General features: G+C 41.1%; 1 protein-coding gene and 2 non-coding genes across 3 annotated transcripts; 2 read left to right on the top strand and 1 right to left on the bottom strand.

Moving 5' to 3' along the window:
• Window positions 1-122: 122 nt before the first annotated feature.
• Window positions 123-2752, top strand: LOC104770792 (squalene epoxidase 5). Its single transcript, XM_010495252.3, has 8 exons — window positions 123-377; window positions 561-672; window positions 786-966; window positions 1064-1232; window positions 1357-1575; window positions 1710-1988; window positions 2094-2372; window positions 2515-2752. Exons 1-8 carry the CDS (start codon window positions 174-176, stop codon window positions 2626-2628), a joined length of 1557 nt encoding a protein of 518 aa, XP_010493554.2. The 5' UTR covers window positions 123-173; the 3' UTR covers window positions 2629-2752.
• Window positions 2753-14229: 11477 nt separating this feature from the next.
• On the top strand, window positions 14230-14336 carry LOC147918836 (small nucleolar RNA R71). The gene has a single exon (XR_015594278.1). It is a non-coding gene; the product is annotated as a small nucleolar RNA R71 (small nucleolar RNA).
• Window positions 14337-20001: 5665 nt separating this feature from the next.
• Window positions 20002-20108, bottom strand: LOC147918835 (small nucleolar RNA R71). Its single transcript, XR_015594179.1, has one exon. It is a non-coding gene; the product is annotated as a small nucleolar RNA R71 (small nucleolar RNA).
• Between the last annotated feature and the right edge of the window lie 513 nt (window positions 20109-20621).

Here is a 20621-nt window from a genome sequence, read left to right as displayed (position 1 = left end):
CGTTATGCGGTGAGGATTTAGTTGCGTAATTATTTGACTTGTTCATAGAAAACAGCCAAAAAAATGAATTACCCTCTTCACAAAATCATGGAAACCGTAATGGTTAAATATATATTAGTGTTTTACTCATCTTTACTCAACTACCTCATAAACCTTATCGAGAACTACTAGATATGGATATGGCTTTTACGCACGTTTGTTTATGGACGCTACTCACCTTCGTGTTGACATGGACGGTCTTCTACGTCACAAACAGGACCAAGAAGGTCACGAAGCCTGCAGATGCGGTGCCGGAGGAGCGTGAAGACGGTGCTACGGACGTCATCATCGTCGGGGCTGGTGTCGGCGGCTCGGCTCTCGCATATGCTCTGGCTAAGGTATTTAACACAACATATGATTGTTGTTTGTTGTTTTGTATAGTATTTGTGCATGAATGGATAAGATAAAAACTATAAAAACAGTATATGATTGTTACTGTTTTGCATCATATATTTCTATTGCAATATTTTGGGTTGGGACGAACAACAACGCTATGCTAACTAAATTTTGATAATATATAGGACGGACATCGAGTACATGTGATAGAGAGGGACATGAGAGAACCTGAAAGAATGATGGGTGAGTTTATGCAGCCTGGTGGACGTCTCATGCTTTCTAAGCTTGGCCTTCAAGGTCTGTCTCTATTTCACATTCATTTATTTAATTGATTTTTTTTTTTTTAAAGTTATATTAATTATATTGTGTTTTAGTTTTATGATCAAATTTGTGGGTTTATATATGTATAGATTGTTTAGAGGGAATAGATGCACAGATTGCTACGGGCATGACAGTTTATAAGGATGGAAAAGAAGCTGTAGCACCTTTTCCGGTGGAAAATAACAACTTTTCTTATGAACCTTCTGCTCGATCTTTTCACAATGGCCGATTCGTCGGAAAACTGCGCCAAAAGGCTTCTTCTCATCCCAAGTACGTATCTATCTGTTCACTAAATTTTTACTCAATATATATACTACTGAACTTGGCAGTAGCAATGAGTTTGTTTGCACCAATCATTAATTGGCAGTGTGAGGCTGGAAGAAGGAACGGTGAAGTCTTTGATAGAAGAAAAAGGAGTGATCAAAGGAGTGACATACAAGAATAAAGCAGGAGAAGAAACAACAGCCTTTGCACCTCTCACTGTGGTATGCGACGGTTGCTACTCAAACCTTCGTCGGTCTCTTCACGACAACAATGTAAGTATACTCTCCTTTACACGTAAAGAGACTTTCAAACATTTCTTACTCAAATCTTTAAGATGTTACTCACTATAGTATACTGTTGAATTAATATGTATCAATGTGCTACAACTTGGTATAGGCGGAGGTTTTATCGTGCCTAGTTGGTTACATCTCAAAGAACTGTCAGCTTGAGGAACCCAAAAACTTACACTTGGTATTGTCTAAACCCTCGTTCGCCATGTTGTATCAAATAAGCACCACTGAGGTTCGTTGTGGGTTTGAGATTTTCCCCCACAATTTTCCTTCTATTGCAAATGGTGAAATGGAAACTTTCATAAAGAACACTATTGCTCCTCAGGTAAAACATTCGGATGATTATTCTTTGAACATATAAACATATAACTAAGTTGGTGTTACTTCATATTCATACATAGACACATTCTAACATTTGCAAGAGGTACGTTTAACATCTCTTTACACTAATTAATGTAGATACCACCAAAACTCCGCAAAATATATTTGAAAGGCATAGATGAGGGAGCACACATAAAAGTGACACAAGCAAAGCGCATGTCAGCTACTTTAAGCAAGAAGAAAGGAGTGATTGTACTGGGGGATGCATTCAACATGCGTCATCCAGCGATCGCATCTGGAATGATGGTTTTACTGTCTGACATTCTCATTCTACGAGGTCTTCTCCAGCCATTAAGCAATCTCGGGGATGCAAACAAAGTCTCACAAGTTATCAAGTCCTTTTATGATATACGCAAGGTGAGCATATGTCACATACTCATCTAAAACATAAACATTTGATCAAAACCGATTTACATCCAAAAATTATTTGGAAATAATACGTGATACTATTTTGTGGTGAAGCCAATGTCAGCGACGGTTAACACACTAGGAAGTGCGTTTTCTCATGTGCTTATTGGATCGACGGACGAAGCAAAAGAGGCAATGAGACAAAGTTGCTATGACTACCTCTCTAGTGGTGGGTCTCGCACGTCAGGGATGATGGCTCTGCTCGGCGGCATGAACCCTCGTCCGCTATCTCTAGTCTATCATCTTTGTGCTATCACTCTATCCTCCATTTCCAATCTACTATCTCCATTTCCCTCTCCCCTTCGCATTTGGCATAGCCTCAGGCTTTTTGGTGTAAGTCATTGTATCTTTCGTCATACTTCATCAAATTATTTCTATAGAATTTTTTTTTGTAAAATGACACTTTTTTTGGTTTACCATGACTTTTTGAAATTGATATTATTTTTGTTTATGTATGTCTTATTTGAATCACTAGTTGGCTATGAAAATGTTGGTTCCCCATCTCAAGGCGGAAGGAGTTAGCCAAATGTTGTTTCCAGCAAATGCAGCTGCGTATCGCAAGAGATATATGGCCGCAACTGCCCTCTAAACATTGATGCACCAATCTTTGAGATTGTGAATTTGTGATAATTGTATTGCAGTGATTACACTTATTAGTATGTACCGTGGAAAATTAATAATAAAACGAGTTTTCGTTTTGTTTTGTGTAGAAATGGCAGTGGTTGCTTTGATTTCCATACACAAAACCTTTAATTAATATATACTAACTAAAATAAAATTTATTAGAGAGGATTCATTTTAGGAAACAGAGAAGACCTTGATGCTTCGTGTTATCTTGATAGCGTGATGAATGCCATCAATTCCTAATTTCATGTCCATAACTAATTTCATGTCCATATAACACACCAATAGTGTGTTACTTCTATGAAGTATGACCCGAAATAGAAAATACGTTTTGTTTTGAAGTATGCTGAGGTTAATCTCTTTTTTTTTTTGAATTAAATGTTAAATTATATTAAAAAAAATAAACGGATTACAAAAAAATTGTGTTACATTTCTCTAAGCAATTCAATAAAATTTAATAAAATTTTACAGCAAACCAGACTTGTATGCTCGAGTCTTCTCCTCTCTTAATTGTACTTAAACGGTTTCGGATATTCTTGTCTATGATCTTAATCAACTGTTCCACCGGTGAAGAGTGTTCTCCATGGCGTTGCGCATTTCGTTCTCTCCAGATTGAGTAAATTATATTCTGCAGAACATACCTTAGAATGAACCTTGTTGTCTTGTCCAGATCGTTTCCTGCAAGCAGAATAAGGACATCTTGCCAGTGATTTGTGAACTGATTTTCGAGTAGCTTTTTGAATAACCCCTCCCACACCAGCTGTGAGTAAGGGCATTGGAAAAATAAGTGCTCTCTTCTCTCCATAGGGTGAATGCATAGGATACAACTTGTATTGGCGTTTGGATTCCATGATTATATCCCATGTTTTAAAAATCGCTAGGCATTAGTCGGGCGGTGAGTGAGGGCCTAGCGATTAATCGGAAAATCGGATTTAAATCGGAGATTAATCGGGGACTAGTTTTAGAGTTTTATTATTATTATATATAATAAATAATAAAATATCTAGCTTTCATGGTTATATAGATTACTTGCCGCATATTAACAAAAATATTTGACAGCTCAAGAGGTTTGAGACTCTCTAAGAATGGCTACGGTCGCGGGTTCGACTCCTCTCTTTATGTATTTTATCAATTTTTATAGTTTTTATAAGCGAGGGTAAAACGGTAATTTTACGGTCATCTTCTCCACCCCCGACCCTGCTACTGTAAAACCTAATCCATGGCCGCCAACTTTTTTTAAAGCTCAGTTTCTACCAATTTATTGTATTTTCAATTGGATATAACATAGAAATAGTAAGATCTCCGTATTTAATATCATATTTAGGTAGAAAATCAAATTAAAATCGATTTTTTTTTTTTTTTGCCGATTTTCTTCCCGATTTGAGTGTAATCGCGGCGGCTCCTTGCTGCCTAGCGATTCAACGCCGTATAATCGTTCGATTTGCCCGATTTTTAGAACAGGGATTGTATCCTTTCACCTGTTGCCACTCTGTTTTTTGCAACCAACCAAGTGATGAAAGCATACTTTGGTGTTGCATGTGGGAACCAGATTGCTTTGTAATCTGCCATTAATGGACGTTCCGGTAGCAATCATTCTTTCCTTTCCACAGCGGCACATCCAAAACACCAAGATTGTAACTAGGATGTCTCTGCTTTATCTCCTCCTCAACTGTATTAAGTAGAGGGTTTCGATGTGTTTTCCTTCTTGACATAGACAGAACATCAGCCATTGTGCTTGTTTTCGGAATTCCCAAATCAATAAATCCCCTCTCGCCAAGTTGGTCGTACAAACAGCCCAAAGGACACCAATTATCAAACCAAAACGATGTTGATTCACCATTGTGAACCTCCACCCTGTAAAACTGTTTTGTCAGGCTCCTGTATTTCAAGAGTTTTCTCCAAATCCAAGAGCCACAGGTTGTGTTGTCTTTCACATTCCAGAAAGAGCCCCTGCGAATGAGAGAACGTTGCACCCAGTCAACCCATAACGAGCCTGTAGCTGAGAGAATTCGCCAAATCAACTTTAGTACACTCACTTTATTCGCTTCCGTAATTGATCTTAGCCCCAAACCGCCTTCACTTTTTGGTAAACAAACCTCTGTCCACGCGACCTTAGCTTTCTTGGTATTTAAAGAAGGACCAGACCATAGAAACGCTGAGAATAAGTGATCAATCTCTTGGATACATGATTTAGGTAGTCTAAAAGCTGCTATCCAAAAATTCGTTAAACTGAATATAACGAAACTGATGACCTGAAGTCTTCCAGCGAAAGAGAGCATACGAGCTGTCCAGGAGGTTATTCTTGAGCGGATTTTCTCAATGAGAGGGAGGTAATCTCCAGAAGTCATTCGCCTCGGCAGAAGCGGCAATCCAAGATACCGAACTGGCAGGGAACCATATTCAAACGGGAATTGTTGAAGAATCTCATCTTTGTGTGCCAAAGGAACACCAACAGTGTATATTGTAGATTTTTCGAGACTAACATGCAGACCCGAATGCACCACGAAGTCATCAAAAACCTGCAGAGCACCAGATATAGACTGCTTGGTGCCTTCCACAAAGACCATTAGGTCGTCAGCAAAGCATAGGTGGGTGAGTTTCAACTGTTTACGTTTGGGATGGTATCCAAATCTCCTGTTTGAAGCAGCGATGTCTAATTTGCAGGATAGGACATTCATACAAATGGCAAATAAATAGGGGCTGAGGGAACAACCTTGCCGCAGACCACGCTTGCTCCCAAAGTAACCAGCCAGCTCACCATTCACTTGAACTGAGAAGGAGGCAGTTGTGATGCACGTTTGTATCCAGCGTACATACTGCTCAGGGAAAGCCATTGCTCTCAAAGTGGTAAGTAAGAAACTCCATTGAACTGAGTCTAATGCTTTAGAGATGTCAAACTTGAGAGCACAGCGAGGAGAAGCTGAATCCTTGTGGTAATCCTTGATTATTTCTGTAGCTAGGAGGACATTTTTCATAAGCAATCTGTCTTTCACAAAGGCGGATTGGTTCGGTGAGATGAACTTTGGCAATATGATCTTGAGACGGTTAGCGAGTATCTTTGAAATGACTTTATAAAGTACATTGTCGCAGGAAATCGGCGTGTAGTCCTTCATGATTCTCGCTTTCTTTTTTTTAGGGATGAGAGCCAAGATAGTAGAATTGACCCTTTTGGGCAAAAAACCAGTCCGGAAAAATTATTGGATAGCAACTGTGAAATCCTCTCCTAAAATAGCCCATGATGCTTTGAAAAATTCTATAGTGAAGCCATATGGTCTTGGAGATTTAGAGCCAGGCATCACAAATAATACCCTTCTGATCTCCTCCTTTGATACTTCATGTGTTAGAAGGCTCTTATCACTCTCTCCACATTTAAAACCCAGAACTATTTCCAATTCCTCTTGTGACCATGGAACATAATCAGTCGGCTGCATAGTAAGAAAAGTCTGAAAATATCTTTCAGCTTCAATCTTGATTTGATCTTGAGTGGTCACTACATGGCCATCATCGCATTGGACTTCCTTGATACCATTGCTAAACTCCCGGAGAGTAGCCGCAGTGTGAATCACTTTATTATTCTGATCGCCAACTTTCAGCCAGTGGAGCTTAGCCTTCTATTTCAGATAACTCTCCTCTATATCGGAGAGCTTTCGCCATTTGTCATATGCATCCGCCTTGTCATATACAGCCTGAGAGGTGGGGTTTATCATCGTCTTGGCCTGCAACTCACACAGAGTTTTATAAGCTGCTGATAACAGGATTTTCACCCAGGGTATCAATTCCCTATGCAGTTGTAGTACAAAGGGTTATCAATCCAAATGGTTGTTATGCTAGCAGATAAAATATGATCAGAACAGAGCAAGTCAAGCCAAACAATAATAGGGGTTTTCTATAACAACCTAGAAGAAACAAAAAGATAATAAAACAAGAACCACACGACCGAATCACTCGATGCAAGCATTCGAGTACCGGATTGAGTGGGTGATCAGATGACATAAATAATCAAGAACACAACGATGAATAGCTCGAAGGTATACACGAAGCTGATGATCGAGTACCAGTTCGGGTAAGGGGTCGAGTTATAAAATGAAACTAAACAATCAAGATAAGAAAGCTCCTAAGGATGGGGTAATTGACTCATAAGTGTTCCTGACCAATTTGAGATGCCCTACATGCCTCAAGCAAATATTCCCTAGACAATGAATCTCTTAAATCTTGCTAAAACACTCTCGTGATAGAAACAATCAACCTTGGTCATTCCCCTACCCAACTCTCGTTGGAGAAACATGACCAAACATGCATTACAAACAGATTCATAATTGTCAATAAACTCCTTACACATCTAATCTCTTAGGCTAAGTGAGTAAATCTCTAGCATTGATTGATTCAAGCATTTCAACAACATCTCTCGATGGCAAAACACCCTAGATCTAGCCTCAACCTCTCGTTCTGTAAATAGCATTAAGAACACCAATCTAGAAATGAATTTATATAAAATAAACAATCAAGCTAAGGCATCCTAACCGGTCAAGAACACATATTTGTCTATCCCCTCCCTAGAAACTTTCTTTCACTACTCAGATCTCATGGTAGAAAGCATAAAAATACAAATGAATGAAAATTGCATTGTATTGAAAACAAGATAAAAGTAGAAGTGTACAAAATCAAAAACTAGAAAGAATAGCAAAAGAAACAAAATCGAATCCTAACAAAGTGGAAAAAGTGTTTGAGTCGCTCAATCTCTCTCTCAGAAGCTCTCGCTCTCTGTTCTGAGTGTCTGCGGCATGCTAGGGTGAGTGGAGGAAGAGGGGGATATATATATGGAAACCCTTTTAACCTAGCTGCTCAGTCCTGCCCAAGGGTCTGCTCGATGCAGTGCACGAGGATCAAGGCGGGGAGTTCCTCAGATGAGTCTTCGGGTTGTTCTTCCTGCTCTTAGATCCTCTTTGACCGGGTTGAGGTTCGGACTGTTCTTCTTGCGCAATCGCTCCTTCGGGTACATGCTTGGGTTTGACCTCGTTTTTCCCCATTTTAGGCTCTAAAGCACATGTTTCCATCCAAAATGCACAAATGCAACAATGCAACACCCTAAATGGTCTAAATGCAAATTCCTACAGTTAAAGACCTAAAAATGCTAAGGTTAGGATATATATAATGTAAAATATGGACAAAAAAAGGTGTCTAAAACATATAAATTAGAGAGTTATCACACCTCCAAACTTATATCTTGCTAGTCCTCTAGCAAGGAAGTAGGAAGATGAGGTTTAAAAATGGGGACTCATAACCTTTTAGCATAAGCGAAGGATTCAAGTTATAGTCCTTAAAGATAGTTTAACGGTGCTAAGATCAATCAATATACTTACAAATATTTTTCTATGCTTATCACCATGCATCGATCTAGTTCATCCTCCAACTAACAGTAAAGACTTGCAATTCCAAAGAACATCTCTTTCACATTCATTAAAGTGCTTGGCAAAATCTTGCAAATGAAAAATGAATCAAGCTCAATCGGTTTCAAGGGTAAGGCTTTTTGGTAGGTAGGTTTCAAACAATATCTTTGGGTGGCTTACTCTCAAAAGAAGGAATGCTAGACAGTTGTGCAAACTATCTAAGACTAAGAACAATTGGGGCATACAAAGCTTAGCTCTTGATGATCTACCTTTTTTTCTCATTCACTTTCATTTTATCAAACACCCTAGAGTAAAACTGTCCACAACCTTGATTTTAACTTTTTTTTTTTTTTTTACAATCCCTAAGATTTTAACCTTAAACATCTAGCTCTCTTTTACAAATTTTTTTTTTTCTTTTTCTTTCTTTGCTAAACTCCTAAATACCTATAATTTTTTTTTTTTTTTTTAGGAGACTATAGCAAGATCTTTATCTCTTTTTTTTTTACTTAGAGACTTAGAGCTAATTAAACTGAACCTTAGGGACTTTCTTCTTTAGTTTCTTTTTATTCCTCAACCCAACCCCAAATAAACATGCTAACCACCTATCTTTCAAAACCGATTATATTAGCTAGTCCAAATGATTCTAAACTTAGCTAAAACAAGAGCCAGTTCTTTGTCGTTCTCAATACTCTCAAGGTTTCACAACCTATAGCACCATGAAAAGACCTCACTCGACAAATCACAACAAAGCTTGAAAGAAAAGGTTTGGGTTCAAGGGTAGGGAATAACAATTCGGGTTAAACGAAAAGATTGGTAAAAATGGAGTGCTAACCCGAGATTTAGAGTTACCATGAGCAAGCATTCAAGTTCCATAAGCAATATAATTTAAGTTCAGGGTAAGTCCAATAATATAGAGATGATGCAATGTTCAAGCAAGTTTCACACAAGTGGAAGAAGCTTTCAAAAGACACAAGGTTTTAAACAAAGATTTTTCATTTTTTTTTTCCAAAGATTGATCTAGCAACAATGAACTGTGATTAAAGGCTATAACTTCAATCCTAAGGTTGAACTTTAAACAAGGTGGTTTTAATCATTGTCCCCTAAAATGCATATGCAACAATCCTATATGAAGCAATCTAGACTCAATCCTAATTTGTAAATGCAACTACATGAACACTTTTTTTTTTTTAATAATTTTTCAAATTGTTTTGGGTTTTTTATGCAAATAGATGCAGACTCAAATGACTAAAACTAGTATGCAAAAATTTGAAATAAGAAAATAAAAAAATAAAACACAATGTTAAATACATTCTCAGACCCTCTCCCAAACTTAAATTACACAGTCCCTTGTGTAAATAAAAGTCTAAAAAAGAAGCCTGAGAATTACACAAAATGAAAAAAAAAATGCAATGGTATAAACAATGGTTTGGATGAACGTGGTACCTCATGGGTTAGTGAAGAATGAGGTTTTGGCAGCCTCCATGCTCGCCAAAGTGTACCCATGATCGTCACCGGCTTCAACAGGCGCCGGGATTCGCTCATCAGAGAGCTCGGTTATGTGCACAGACGACTTGCTTAGACCAGCATCCGAGGGGTTGATCGGGTAAGGCATCATGTAGGGCATCGGGTAGTATGACGGGTATGGTGGGAGAGGTCCGAAATGATCACCCGTGTAGATGCTCGCAGGGTGCCTCGAGTAGGGCATCTGATATGGCATTTGGTAGGTCTGAGGGAAAGGACCCAAGTGGTCACCCGAATGTGTGCTAGATGGAGGCATCGGGTAGGGCATCGTGTACCCCGCCGGGTGAGGCATCGGATAGGCATCCGAGTGGCTTCTCCGTGATCTATTGGATCAGGTGATACCTTCCTCTGCTTGGGGCTCGTAGGATGATGCCCTATGAGGCTCTAGATGTGTCAATCCTCAGATTCCTCCTATTGGTCCGCTCCTCCCCATCCATGTGGGTGCATATGCTGAAGTGGGAGCTGAGGTACAGCTTGCCTTGTCTTGAAACTCCCTGATCTGTCCTCCCATCACCTTCACTGTGCCGGTAAGGTCCTTCACTTTCCTCGCTAGGAACTTGTTCATCCTTTTCAACCATTTGATCCTCTTGTGAGCTTCTCTCACCCCAACTGGTTGCTTTTGAGAGCAACCATACTCCTCAAAATCATAGTCTTTAGAATCACCTCCCTGTCCTTGCCCTGCTGGTTCTCTCTCTTCATCTTCGGATTCCCCCTCAAGGTTGTTTAGCTCTTCCAATGGTGGCATGAAGTCTATGTTCGTCCCTAGCCGGATTTTTGTGCACACGACGTTGGGAAAAATCATTTGAGTAGCTCCGGCTGCTGGATGAACGAACTTGAAGAATAACCTATCATTTGGCTTCTCATACGCCAAGAATCTCGCCAATGTGAGGTAGTCGATATCTAGCCATCTCGGCTCATGTACCACCCCCTTCAGAGGCACATCGCAGGCCACCAAAATTGGTGTGACCAAACCTCCTATGGAGATCTCTCCAGATCCTTCCCGCCTCTCAGTTTTCATTGCCCAAGATTTTAGATACAAGAACTGATCAAGCAACAGAAAAACCAAGCTAGTGTCCGCAACATCTCCTACTAGCGGTCTACCATCCCTAGCATTATCCAAGATTCCACACAAGGCTATGTCTAGCAGTTGGAGCTCATGATCATTCACATTCCCATTTTCATTCCTAGCAAATAAAGTGCAGACTAGGGACTTGTGAAAATACCTCAGGACAGGGCTCCTTATTTGAGCAGATTTGGAGCTTGTGGATTTGTATAGAAGCTTATCTCTTATTATCAGCCATAGGGATTTCATCTCCTCTTTGCTCACTTCCATGTTTTCTCCACTACCAGCCTTGAAACCATACAGCTCCTCCATATCCTTGAAGGTAAGTCGGTATTCCTTGTTGCGCACAGAGAAGGTGATGAACCCGATCCACCCGTCGGGTAGCAGGGTCGGGTGGTCTTCAAAATGATGTAACCGCAGCATGTAAAGGAAGTGAACCGTCTCCTCATCGTAGGCTTCAAGGTTGGCTCGCATCATCTGGCCCAGGTGGCACATGTCGAAGAGGAACTCGACATCTCTAGCGATCCCCAACTGCTTCATCATCTCGCGGTGGGGGTAGCGGGTCCCAACGAATCTCATATTGCAGAGGACTTTGAAGAGCTTAGCCGGAGTCTCCACTTCTCTTTGCTTCAGGCTCCTTGACGCCAACCGGGTGTGTTCTCTCTGCTCCTCTTCATTGTCAGGGCTCTCACCCTCCGTGTCTTGATCTTCGTCTTCCGTCGCCCTCTCAGCTACCTCCTTAGCTTTTTCAGAAGCTGGCCTCTTCCCTCTTGCAGCCGCGGCTCTGCTTCTCAACCCTGAGGTTTGGTTTCTCTTCCGGTTCTCCTCCATCAGCGTCTGAATCAACCTCCATTGGGTCAGTGACGGTTCGCTCGGACGTAGACAGGTCCCTACGTCGAGGAGATCTACGGACAGCACTCGCCACCGGGCTTGGTGAGCGAATTCGGGGGTCTACACGATCGGTTGCTCGAGCACCTCCTCGGGTGGTGGATCGGGTTGAGCATCGGGTTGGGGATTGGAAACATTCACTCAGCGGTTGGGAATGTGAAGCGTCTCCTCCTCCTTGGGAATCGCGAGCATCCACGCCGTCACCTCCGGTTTTAGCAGCAGTGGAGGTAGACTTAGATCCCTTTTTTTGATATGTCCTCATCTTTGGAGCCATTGGTGAATCCTTGAAAAGAAGAAAGAGATACTAAACCGAGATCAATAGGGTTAGTCCACCAAGATCAAAAAATTCGATTTATAGGGAGAGAGAAGAAGTTTGGAAGACAAAGAGTTTTAGGGTTTAGAGAAAACTTATGGATTTATGAAGTTGTGGAATTGAGGCTCATTAAATAGAGAGGATTGGCTACTTGGGCTTCACCGAGAGTGGGCTAGGGTTTTGTGGAATTCGGACTCCACTCGCCACCCGAGTGGAATCACGATCAGGCGCCTCAGGTACGGATTCGGGTATAGCCTCGGTTTCCCCAAAATTTCCTTTTTCCCCTTTTTTATTTTTTATTTTTTATTTTATATCAAAACTTATAGAAACGTAAAAAATATTGTAAAATCCAAATTAAACAAAACAAAATAAAATTCAAGTGAGTTTGTTTTAAGTCATTAAGCTTGACTCTTCATGCTCTTCAAGCATGGGTTTTGGGAGGGAGAGGTTTTGGAATTCTCTCCACTAAAACAAACTGATTCAATTGTTTTCCGGATCTTGTCCTGGTTCCACAGCAAATGTAGTATGAACTTTTTTGTGATGCTTGATTTTTCTTGGTTTTGTCTGGGTGGAGAAAACTTGACCATCAATGGTTGGCCTTTTTATTCCTTTATTGATGTCGAATTCCATTTTGAAGTGCTCTCCATGCTCAATGCTGATCTGTTCTTTTTTTTTACATCAATCACTGCACCTACTGTTGCCAAGAATGGTCTTCCTAGGATCAGTGGATCGTTTGGTTCCTTATCCATGTCAAGGATCATGAAATTGGTAGGAACCTCCACTCTTCTAATCCTGAGAGGCAATTTTTCCAGGATACCAATGGGGTGTCTAATTTTTCTATCAGCTAAAACCAAATACAGGCTACTTGGTTTAAAACTGCTAAAACCCATTTTGTTGGCAACTGAAAGTGGCGTGATGCTTACCAATGCTCCCAAATCGCACAAGCAATTATTGAAGATCCGAAGGCCTATTGAACACGGCAAAGTAAAAGAACCGGGATCCTCCAATTTCTCATTAATTTGCAATTCAAGATCTAAACACACTCCACTCCTCAGAATTGCATTTCCAATCTCTTCAACAGCTTCCTTTACTTCAATCTCCAGCTGAGATTTCTCCTTGATGATTTTCTCTCGAAGAGCATGTGGTGGCAAGAGCTTAAGAGGTGGGGCCTTTCGTTTGGACATACGCTCTGCAAGCGCCTCTAATTGGATGTCAAGAGCTGCTCTGAATCTTTTCTCTAATTCCCTTTCCTCAGCTGCAGGAAATTGAGGTTGATTTGTCATCTGAACATCTACCCGATGGATCGTCCGATCACCATTGTCGGGTATGTCATCGGGTTCAGCCTCGAGTGGTGCATTGGTTTGCGATTCTCGAACCAGTGCTCGATCATCAGCTTGATCGGCCTCCTCGGGTGAAGGATCGGGTTCATACTCCGATACGTAGTACTGGTGCTCATACATCCCACTGTGATCCATATCCTCCCCATCTTGAACATCGCTATCCTCATTGAGGTAGTCATCAACATCTTCAAGAAAGATGGCCTGGGCAGTAGCATAGTCTTTAGGGTTCTGAACAGCTTTACCTGGAAGCTGGTTGAGTTTTGGAGTTGGTTGGGTGTTGTGTTGGCCCTTTAGGTATCTCAACTTAGTATTGAGAGAATCATACTTAGCATTCAGTTCATTGTACCCATAATCGATCTTGTTGCTCATCTCTGCGAATCGTTTTGTATTGTCCATTGCTGCCGATGCCTGACTTTGTATCATCTGCTGAATTAGTACACATAGGTCAGCCTTTTAAGATTGGTTCTGTGATCCTTGCTGTGGTGGGAATCCAGGTGGTGCAATTGGTTGGTGGTAGTTGCCAGTGTACTGCTGCTTAGGAGCATAGCCTTGATTGTATTGGACAAAAGGCTTTTGCTGGCTTTGGTTGCCTTGAACTGCGGATGGGTAGATTTGGTCTTTAGGATTTGCAACATTCGGGTTACGGTATGAGAGATTCGGGTTTGGTTTGTAGTTGTTTTACCCTTTATTGTAACCTTCTTGATTGTTAATGTAGTTCACATCCTCTAGCTGAGTACTCTCCCCATCTTGTTGCTGGAACTGGTTTTCCTCTGAGATGGAATGGACATGTTGCTGCTGGTTGAGAAGTTTGTCCAATTTGTCATTGAGTGCATTCATGTCGCGCTTGTACTTGGCATCGTCGTCTCCAGAAGATTGTATTGTGTGATCATAGTCCTCATTGTAGTGCCCATCAGATTGAGCTAACTTGTCCACGAGATCCCAACCTTCATCAACATCCTTGTTGAGAAAATTACCATTACTAGCAGTGTCCAGCAACATTCTTATCTTAGGGGCTACACCGCGGTAAAGTGTACTTAGCAACGAAGCATTGTTGAATCCATAATGTGGGCATCTGCTTGTGTATCCCTTGAAACGTTCTCAAGCTTCACTGAACGTCTCATTGATTTTCTGAACAAAGATGGAGATGTCATTTTGCAGCCTTGCAGTTCTGGAGTTGGAGAAGAATTTGGCAAGAAACGCCTTTTTGCATGCTTCCCATGTGGTAATAGACTCCTTAGGAAGTGATTTCTCTCAAATGTGCGCTTTGTTACCCAGAGAAAATGGGAAAAGCCAGAGTTTGAATCCATCTTTACTAACTCCATTTATCTTTGTGAGGCTACATAGCCTATCAAACTCATCTAGATGGTCCAATGGGTCCTCCATTGGCAGTCCATTAAACTTGTTGCTATGAATCATCTGGATGAGACTACTCTTGATCTCAAAGTTGTTGTTTTCAACAGCAGGTGGCACAATGCCATGTCTTTGAGTGTGAGTAGATGGAGCATCTCCTGCTCCAATATTGGTCCTCTCTTGAGGAGCTGGTGGTCCATTCTGATTATTCATGACCTCCTAAATTGTTGTTGGTTGCGGTACTTGTTGCTGACGGAGTAATTGTGGTCTGTAGATGTTGTCTATGAATGGACTCATGTGTTGGCTACCCTTTGATCATGTTTGCATGCACAATCAGTTGACCGAGTGAGTAAACAAAGGTCGACCCGATCCAGGTGATCGAGTGACGGGTCGGGCAGGTACTCGGGTTGTACCTGAAATGCAAAACAAACAAATATGAAAGTAAACAAGTCAGTTCCAAATAGATGTATAAAAAAGAACTTGATCTAGCAAGTGCTGAAATCTTAAACGTAGCAAACAAAATTCAACCAAATGGCAATGGCGCCAAATTGATAACAGGATTTTCACCCAGGGTATCAATTCCCTATGCAGTTGTAGTACAAAGGGTTATCAATCCAAATGGTTGTTATGCTAGCAGATAAGATATGATCAGAACAGAGCAAGTCAAGCCAAACAATAATAGGGGTTTTATATAACAACCTAGAAGAAAGAAAAAGACAATAAAACAAGAACCACACGACCTAAGCACTCGATGCAAGCATTCGAGTACCGGATCGAGTGGATGATCTGATGAAAGAAATAATCAAGAACACAACGATGAACAACTCGAAGGTATACACGAAGCTGGTGATCGAGTACCAGTTTGGGTAAGGGATCGAGTTATAAAATGAAACTAAACAATCAAGATAAGAAAGCTCCTAAGGATGGAGTAATTGACTCATAAGTGTTCCTGACCAATTTGAGATGCCCTACATGCCTCAAGCAAATATTCCCAACTCTCGTTGGAGAAACATGACCAAACATGCATTACAAACAGATTCATAATTGTCAATAAACTCCTTACACATCTAATCTCTTAGGCTAAGTGAGTAAATCACATGCATTGATTGATTTAAGCATTTCAACAACATCTCTCGGTGGCAAAACACCCTAGATCTAGCCTCAACCTCTCGGTCTGAAAATAGCATTAAGAACACCAATCTAGAAAGAAATTTATATAAAATAAACAATCAAGCTAAGGCATCCTAACCGGTCAAGAACACATATTTGTCTATCCCATCCCCAGAAACTTTATTTCACTACTCAGATCTCATGGTAGAAAGCATAAAAACACAAATGAATGAAAATTGCATTGTATTGAAAACAAGAAAAAAGTAGAAGAGTATAGAATCGAAAACTAGAAAGAATAGCTAAAGAAACAAAATCGAATCCTAACAAAGTGGAAAAAGTGTTTGAGTCGCTCAATCTCGCTCAGAAGCTCTCGCTCTCTGTTCTGAGTGTCTGCGGCATGCTAGGGCGAGTGGAGGAAGAGGGGGTTTATATATGGAAACCCTTATAACCTAGCTGCTCAGTCCTGCCCGAGGGTCTGCTCGATACGGTGCACGAGGATCAAGTCGGGTAGTTCCTCGGATGAGTCTTCGGGTTGTTCTTCCCGCTCTTAGATCCTCTTTGATCGGGTTAAGGTACGGACTGTTCCTCTTGCGCAATCTATAAAGCACCTGTTTTCATCTAAAATGCACAAATGCAACAATGCAGCACCCTAAATGGCCTAAATGCAAATTCCTACAGTTAAGGACCTAAAAATGCTACGGTTAGGGTATATATAATGCAAAATATAGACAAAAAGGGTGTCTAAAACATGTAAATTAGAGAGTTATCACACCCCCCAAACTTATATCTTGCTAGTCCTCTAGCAAGGAAGTAGGAAGATGAGGTTTAAAAATGGGGACTCATAACCTTTTAGCATATGCGAAGGATTCAAGCTATAGTCCTTAAAAAGAGTTTAACGGTGCTAAGATCAATCAACATCTTCCAAATATTTTTCTATGCTTATCACCATGCTTCTTAGAAAACCTATGCATTGCGGAAGTAGAATGAAACAATGATGGTGAGGTACGCCATTGCTATTCTAAGTCTTTGTGATAATCCGGATGAGTTGTTCTCGCGTTGATGAATTTAAAAGGTTTCTTTATATTTGACTCCACCGTAGAGAGATAAAACATGCATCTAAGGTGGTCCGAACATCTTCACGGCTCAAACACAGAGTAAGACCAAGCAAAATGCTGAAACCAATGCTTGTTAATAAGCACTCGATCTAATTTCTTGCAGATAACCCCATCCTGCCTCTTATTACACCATGTGAACCGCTGACCATGATAGGGCATATCAGAGAGGTCACAATATTGAGCCAAGGCCTAAAAATCCCTCATACCAGACGTCCAGAAAGGAGAAGAGGCATTCAAAGAATGATCATCACTATCCAAGATTTCATTAAAGTCACCGCAGAGGAGCCAAGCCTTGTCTTTGAACAAAGGAGAATCCTGATGGTGTCGTAAATCAGTCCAAAGCGATTGCCTCTCAGTTGAGAGGTTAGAAGCATAAATAAGAGAGACAAATAACTCCTCCATCCCCTCTATGTAGATAGAACATGTGATCAGTTGTGATGTTTTGTAAACCAGGGTCACCCTGACATTATTTCTCCATACGACCCAAAGTTGGCCTAATCGATGTTCATCATAGTTTGAAAGAATAGACCAGTCTGCAAAAACAGATCTCACTATTCTGTCAGCCCGTCGTTCTTTGACCTTCGTTTCAATCAAACAACCAAAATCAAACTTACACTGACTCATCCAATCTTTTACAACCCTCTGCTTTTCCTTCTTGTTGAAACCCCGAATGTTCTAAAAGAACCCAGACATTAAAATTGTTTTGGAGGGAGACGTGGCTTTAGAGTGCTAGGAGCCTGAATCCTACCACTCTGAGAATCCGTTGTTGATAAAAACTTGTGCACCTACTTATAAGCGCGTGGCAAAGATGGCCGGAGCGATAGACCAGAGTCAGAACGCTCAGTTGCATTACCCTCATGAATATTCTGCTCCTCTGTATGTTTAATGTCAGACTCGGGTAACCTGACATCCTCTACAGTCTCATTGTCTTCAGCAACAGAATCAGTGATCGCATTACTACTTGACTCCGCTCCTATGGTGTCCAAATCCTCCCGATTCTCCCCTTTATCACTAAGAAAGAGAAAGAATTGGAAATGCTTGAACACTCCACTGAACGTAAACTGATAACACTCTAATTTACATGTTTTTAGCATCCTTTTTTGTCCATATTTTGCATTGTTCATACCTCTAACTTAGCATTTTTAGACCATTTACTGTAGGAATCAAGTTTTAGAGCATTTAGGGTATTGCATTTCTGCATTTGCATATATTGGATAAAAACAGGTGCTAAAGAGCCAAAAATGGGGAAAAACAAGGACAACTTGAGCATGTACCCGAAGGAGCCATCGAGCTACAAGAACAAGTCCGAACCCCAACACGATCGAAGAGGGTCCAAGAGCGCTCAGAGCAACCCGAAGATCCACCCGAGGAGTTACCCGACTCAAGCCTCGTGTACCCCATCGAGTAGACCATCAGGCAGGTCTGGGAAGCTAGGTCAAATGGGTTTCCATATATAAACCCCCTCTTTCCCTAGCTCGCAAACGAGTACGCCGCAGACCCTCAAACCAGAGAGCGAGAGCTTCTTTGAGAGAACTGAGCGACTCAACATTTTTTCTTGTTTTTGTACTTTTAATTTGTAGTTTTTCATAGATCTTTTATCCCTACTCTTTTCTACTCTACTCTATCTTTTTAATAATGTCATTTTCGTTTATTTCTATGGCTTTATCATTCGTTTCTATGTCCGAGTAGTGTAGCAAAGTTTCTAGGGATGGGATAGATGATTAGGTGTTCTTGATCGGTTATGATGTTTTAGTTGATTGTTATGATAAGTAAATTTCCTTCTAGGTTGATGTTCTTAATGCGGTCAACAGACCGACAGGTTGAGACTAGATCTAGGGCGTTTATAATGCTACAGGCTGAAAGGAGTAGATAAAATGCTTGATTAGGTCAATGCTAGAGGTATACTTAACTTTGAGTGACAAAATCAGATAAGTCTAAGTATATTGACAAAAATGAATTGTTCTTAATGCCTGCTTGTTCATATTGCTAGTGCGACAGTGTGGTAGTATGTTCAAAGTTGATTGTTACTAGTGCGACAGTGTGGTGACAAGGTTTTAGAGGTTCATTGTCTAGGAAATAATTGCTTGAGGCATGTAAGGCATCCGTATTGGTCTAGTACACTTAGGATTCGATTACCCCCATCCTTAGGAACTTTCGTATTTCATTCTTTGCATTTTCCTTACTTATTCGACCACTTACCCGATCAGGTACACGATAACCTGCATCGAGTAATATCTCGAGCTGTTCATAGTTCATCTGCATACTCGATCACCCCACTCGATCTTGTACTCGATTGCTTGCATCGAGTGCTTAGGTCGTGTGGTTTACTTGTTTATATTCTTTTACTTTGTTTATATTAGGATTGTTAGAACCAAACCCCCTTATTGCTTGGCTTGACTTGCTTGATTCTGATTGCATCCTATATGTTAGCATAACAACCATTTGGATTGATAACCCTTTGTACTACAACTGCATAGGGAATTGATACCCAAGGTGAAAACCAGTCTATCAATTTGGCGCCGTTGCCATTTGGTTGTTTCTATTTGCTACGTTTAGGATTTCAGGACTTGCTAGATCAAGTTCGTTTGTTTATATCTGCTTCGGATACTGACTTGTTTGCTTCGCCTTTGTTTGTTTTGAATCTCAGGTACAACCCGAGGACCCACCCGACCCGTCACTCGATCAACTTATCGAGTTGATCCTCGAGTACACACTCGGATACTTGCCTGTGCATGCAAACGCAATCCAGAGGTAGCCAGAACCTGAGTCCTTTCATCGACAACATCGACAGACCTCGGCTCCTTAGAGTACAACAAGTTCAACCGGAACTAGAAACCATTGAGGAGACGATGAATAATGAGAACGGTCCACCAGCTCCTCAAGCAAGGACAACCATAGGAGCAGGAGATGCTCCGACTACTCACACTCAGAGGAATGGCATTGTGCCACCAGCTGTGTAGAACAACAATTTCGAGATCAAGAGTAGTCTCATCCAGATGATACATAGCAACAAATTTCATGGACTACCAATGGAGGACCCATTGGATCATCTGGATGAATTTGATAGGCTCTGTAGCCTAACTACGATAAATGGAGTCAGTGAAGATGGATTCAAGCTAAGGCTTTTCCCATTCTCTTTGGGAGATAAAGCACACATTTGGGAGAAATCGCTCCCTAAGGAGTCCATCACCACTTGGGAAGCGTGCAAGAAGGCATTCCTGGCCAAATTCTTCTCAAACTCCAGAACCGCAAGGCTGCGAAATGAAATTTCCAGCTTTGTACAGAAGAACAATGAAACGTTCAATGAAGCTTGGGAACGTTTCAAGGGGTACACAACTCGATGTCCACATCACGGCTTCAGTAATGCTTCATTGCTGAGCACACTATACCGAGGAGTGGTCCCCAAGATACGGATGTTGCTGGACACCGCAAGCAATGGTAACTTCCTCAACAAGGATGTTGATGAAGGTTGGGACCTAGTTGAGAACTTGGCTCAGTCTGATGGCAACTACAATGAGGAATATGATCGCTCTGTGCAATCTACAGGAGAGGAAGATGCCAAGTACAAGAGGGACATGAAAGCCCTCAATGACAAGCTCGATCAGCTCCTCAACCAGCAGAAGCATGTCCATGCTATATCAGAGGAAGAGCAGTTTCAACAGCAAGATGGGGAGACTATGCAGCTAGAGGATGTTAACTACATCAACAACCAAGGAGGGTACAACAGGGGGTACAACAACTTCAAGCCGAACCCAAATTTATCTTATCAAAACCCGAATGTTGCAAATCCTCAAGACCAAACTTACCCATCTGCAGTTCAAGGGAATCAGACCCAACATAAGCCTTTACAACCAAGGCTATGCGCCTAAGC

This window comes from Camelina sativa, chromosome 20 (assembly GCF_030686135.1).
Source record: "Camelina sativa cultivar CO46 ecotype springtype chromosome 20, ASM3068613v1".
NCBI lineage: Eukaryota > Viridiplantae > Streptophyta > Magnoliopsida > Brassicales > Brassicaceae > Camelina > Camelina sativa.
This window is presented reverse-complemented; position numbering and strand designations above follow the sequence as displayed.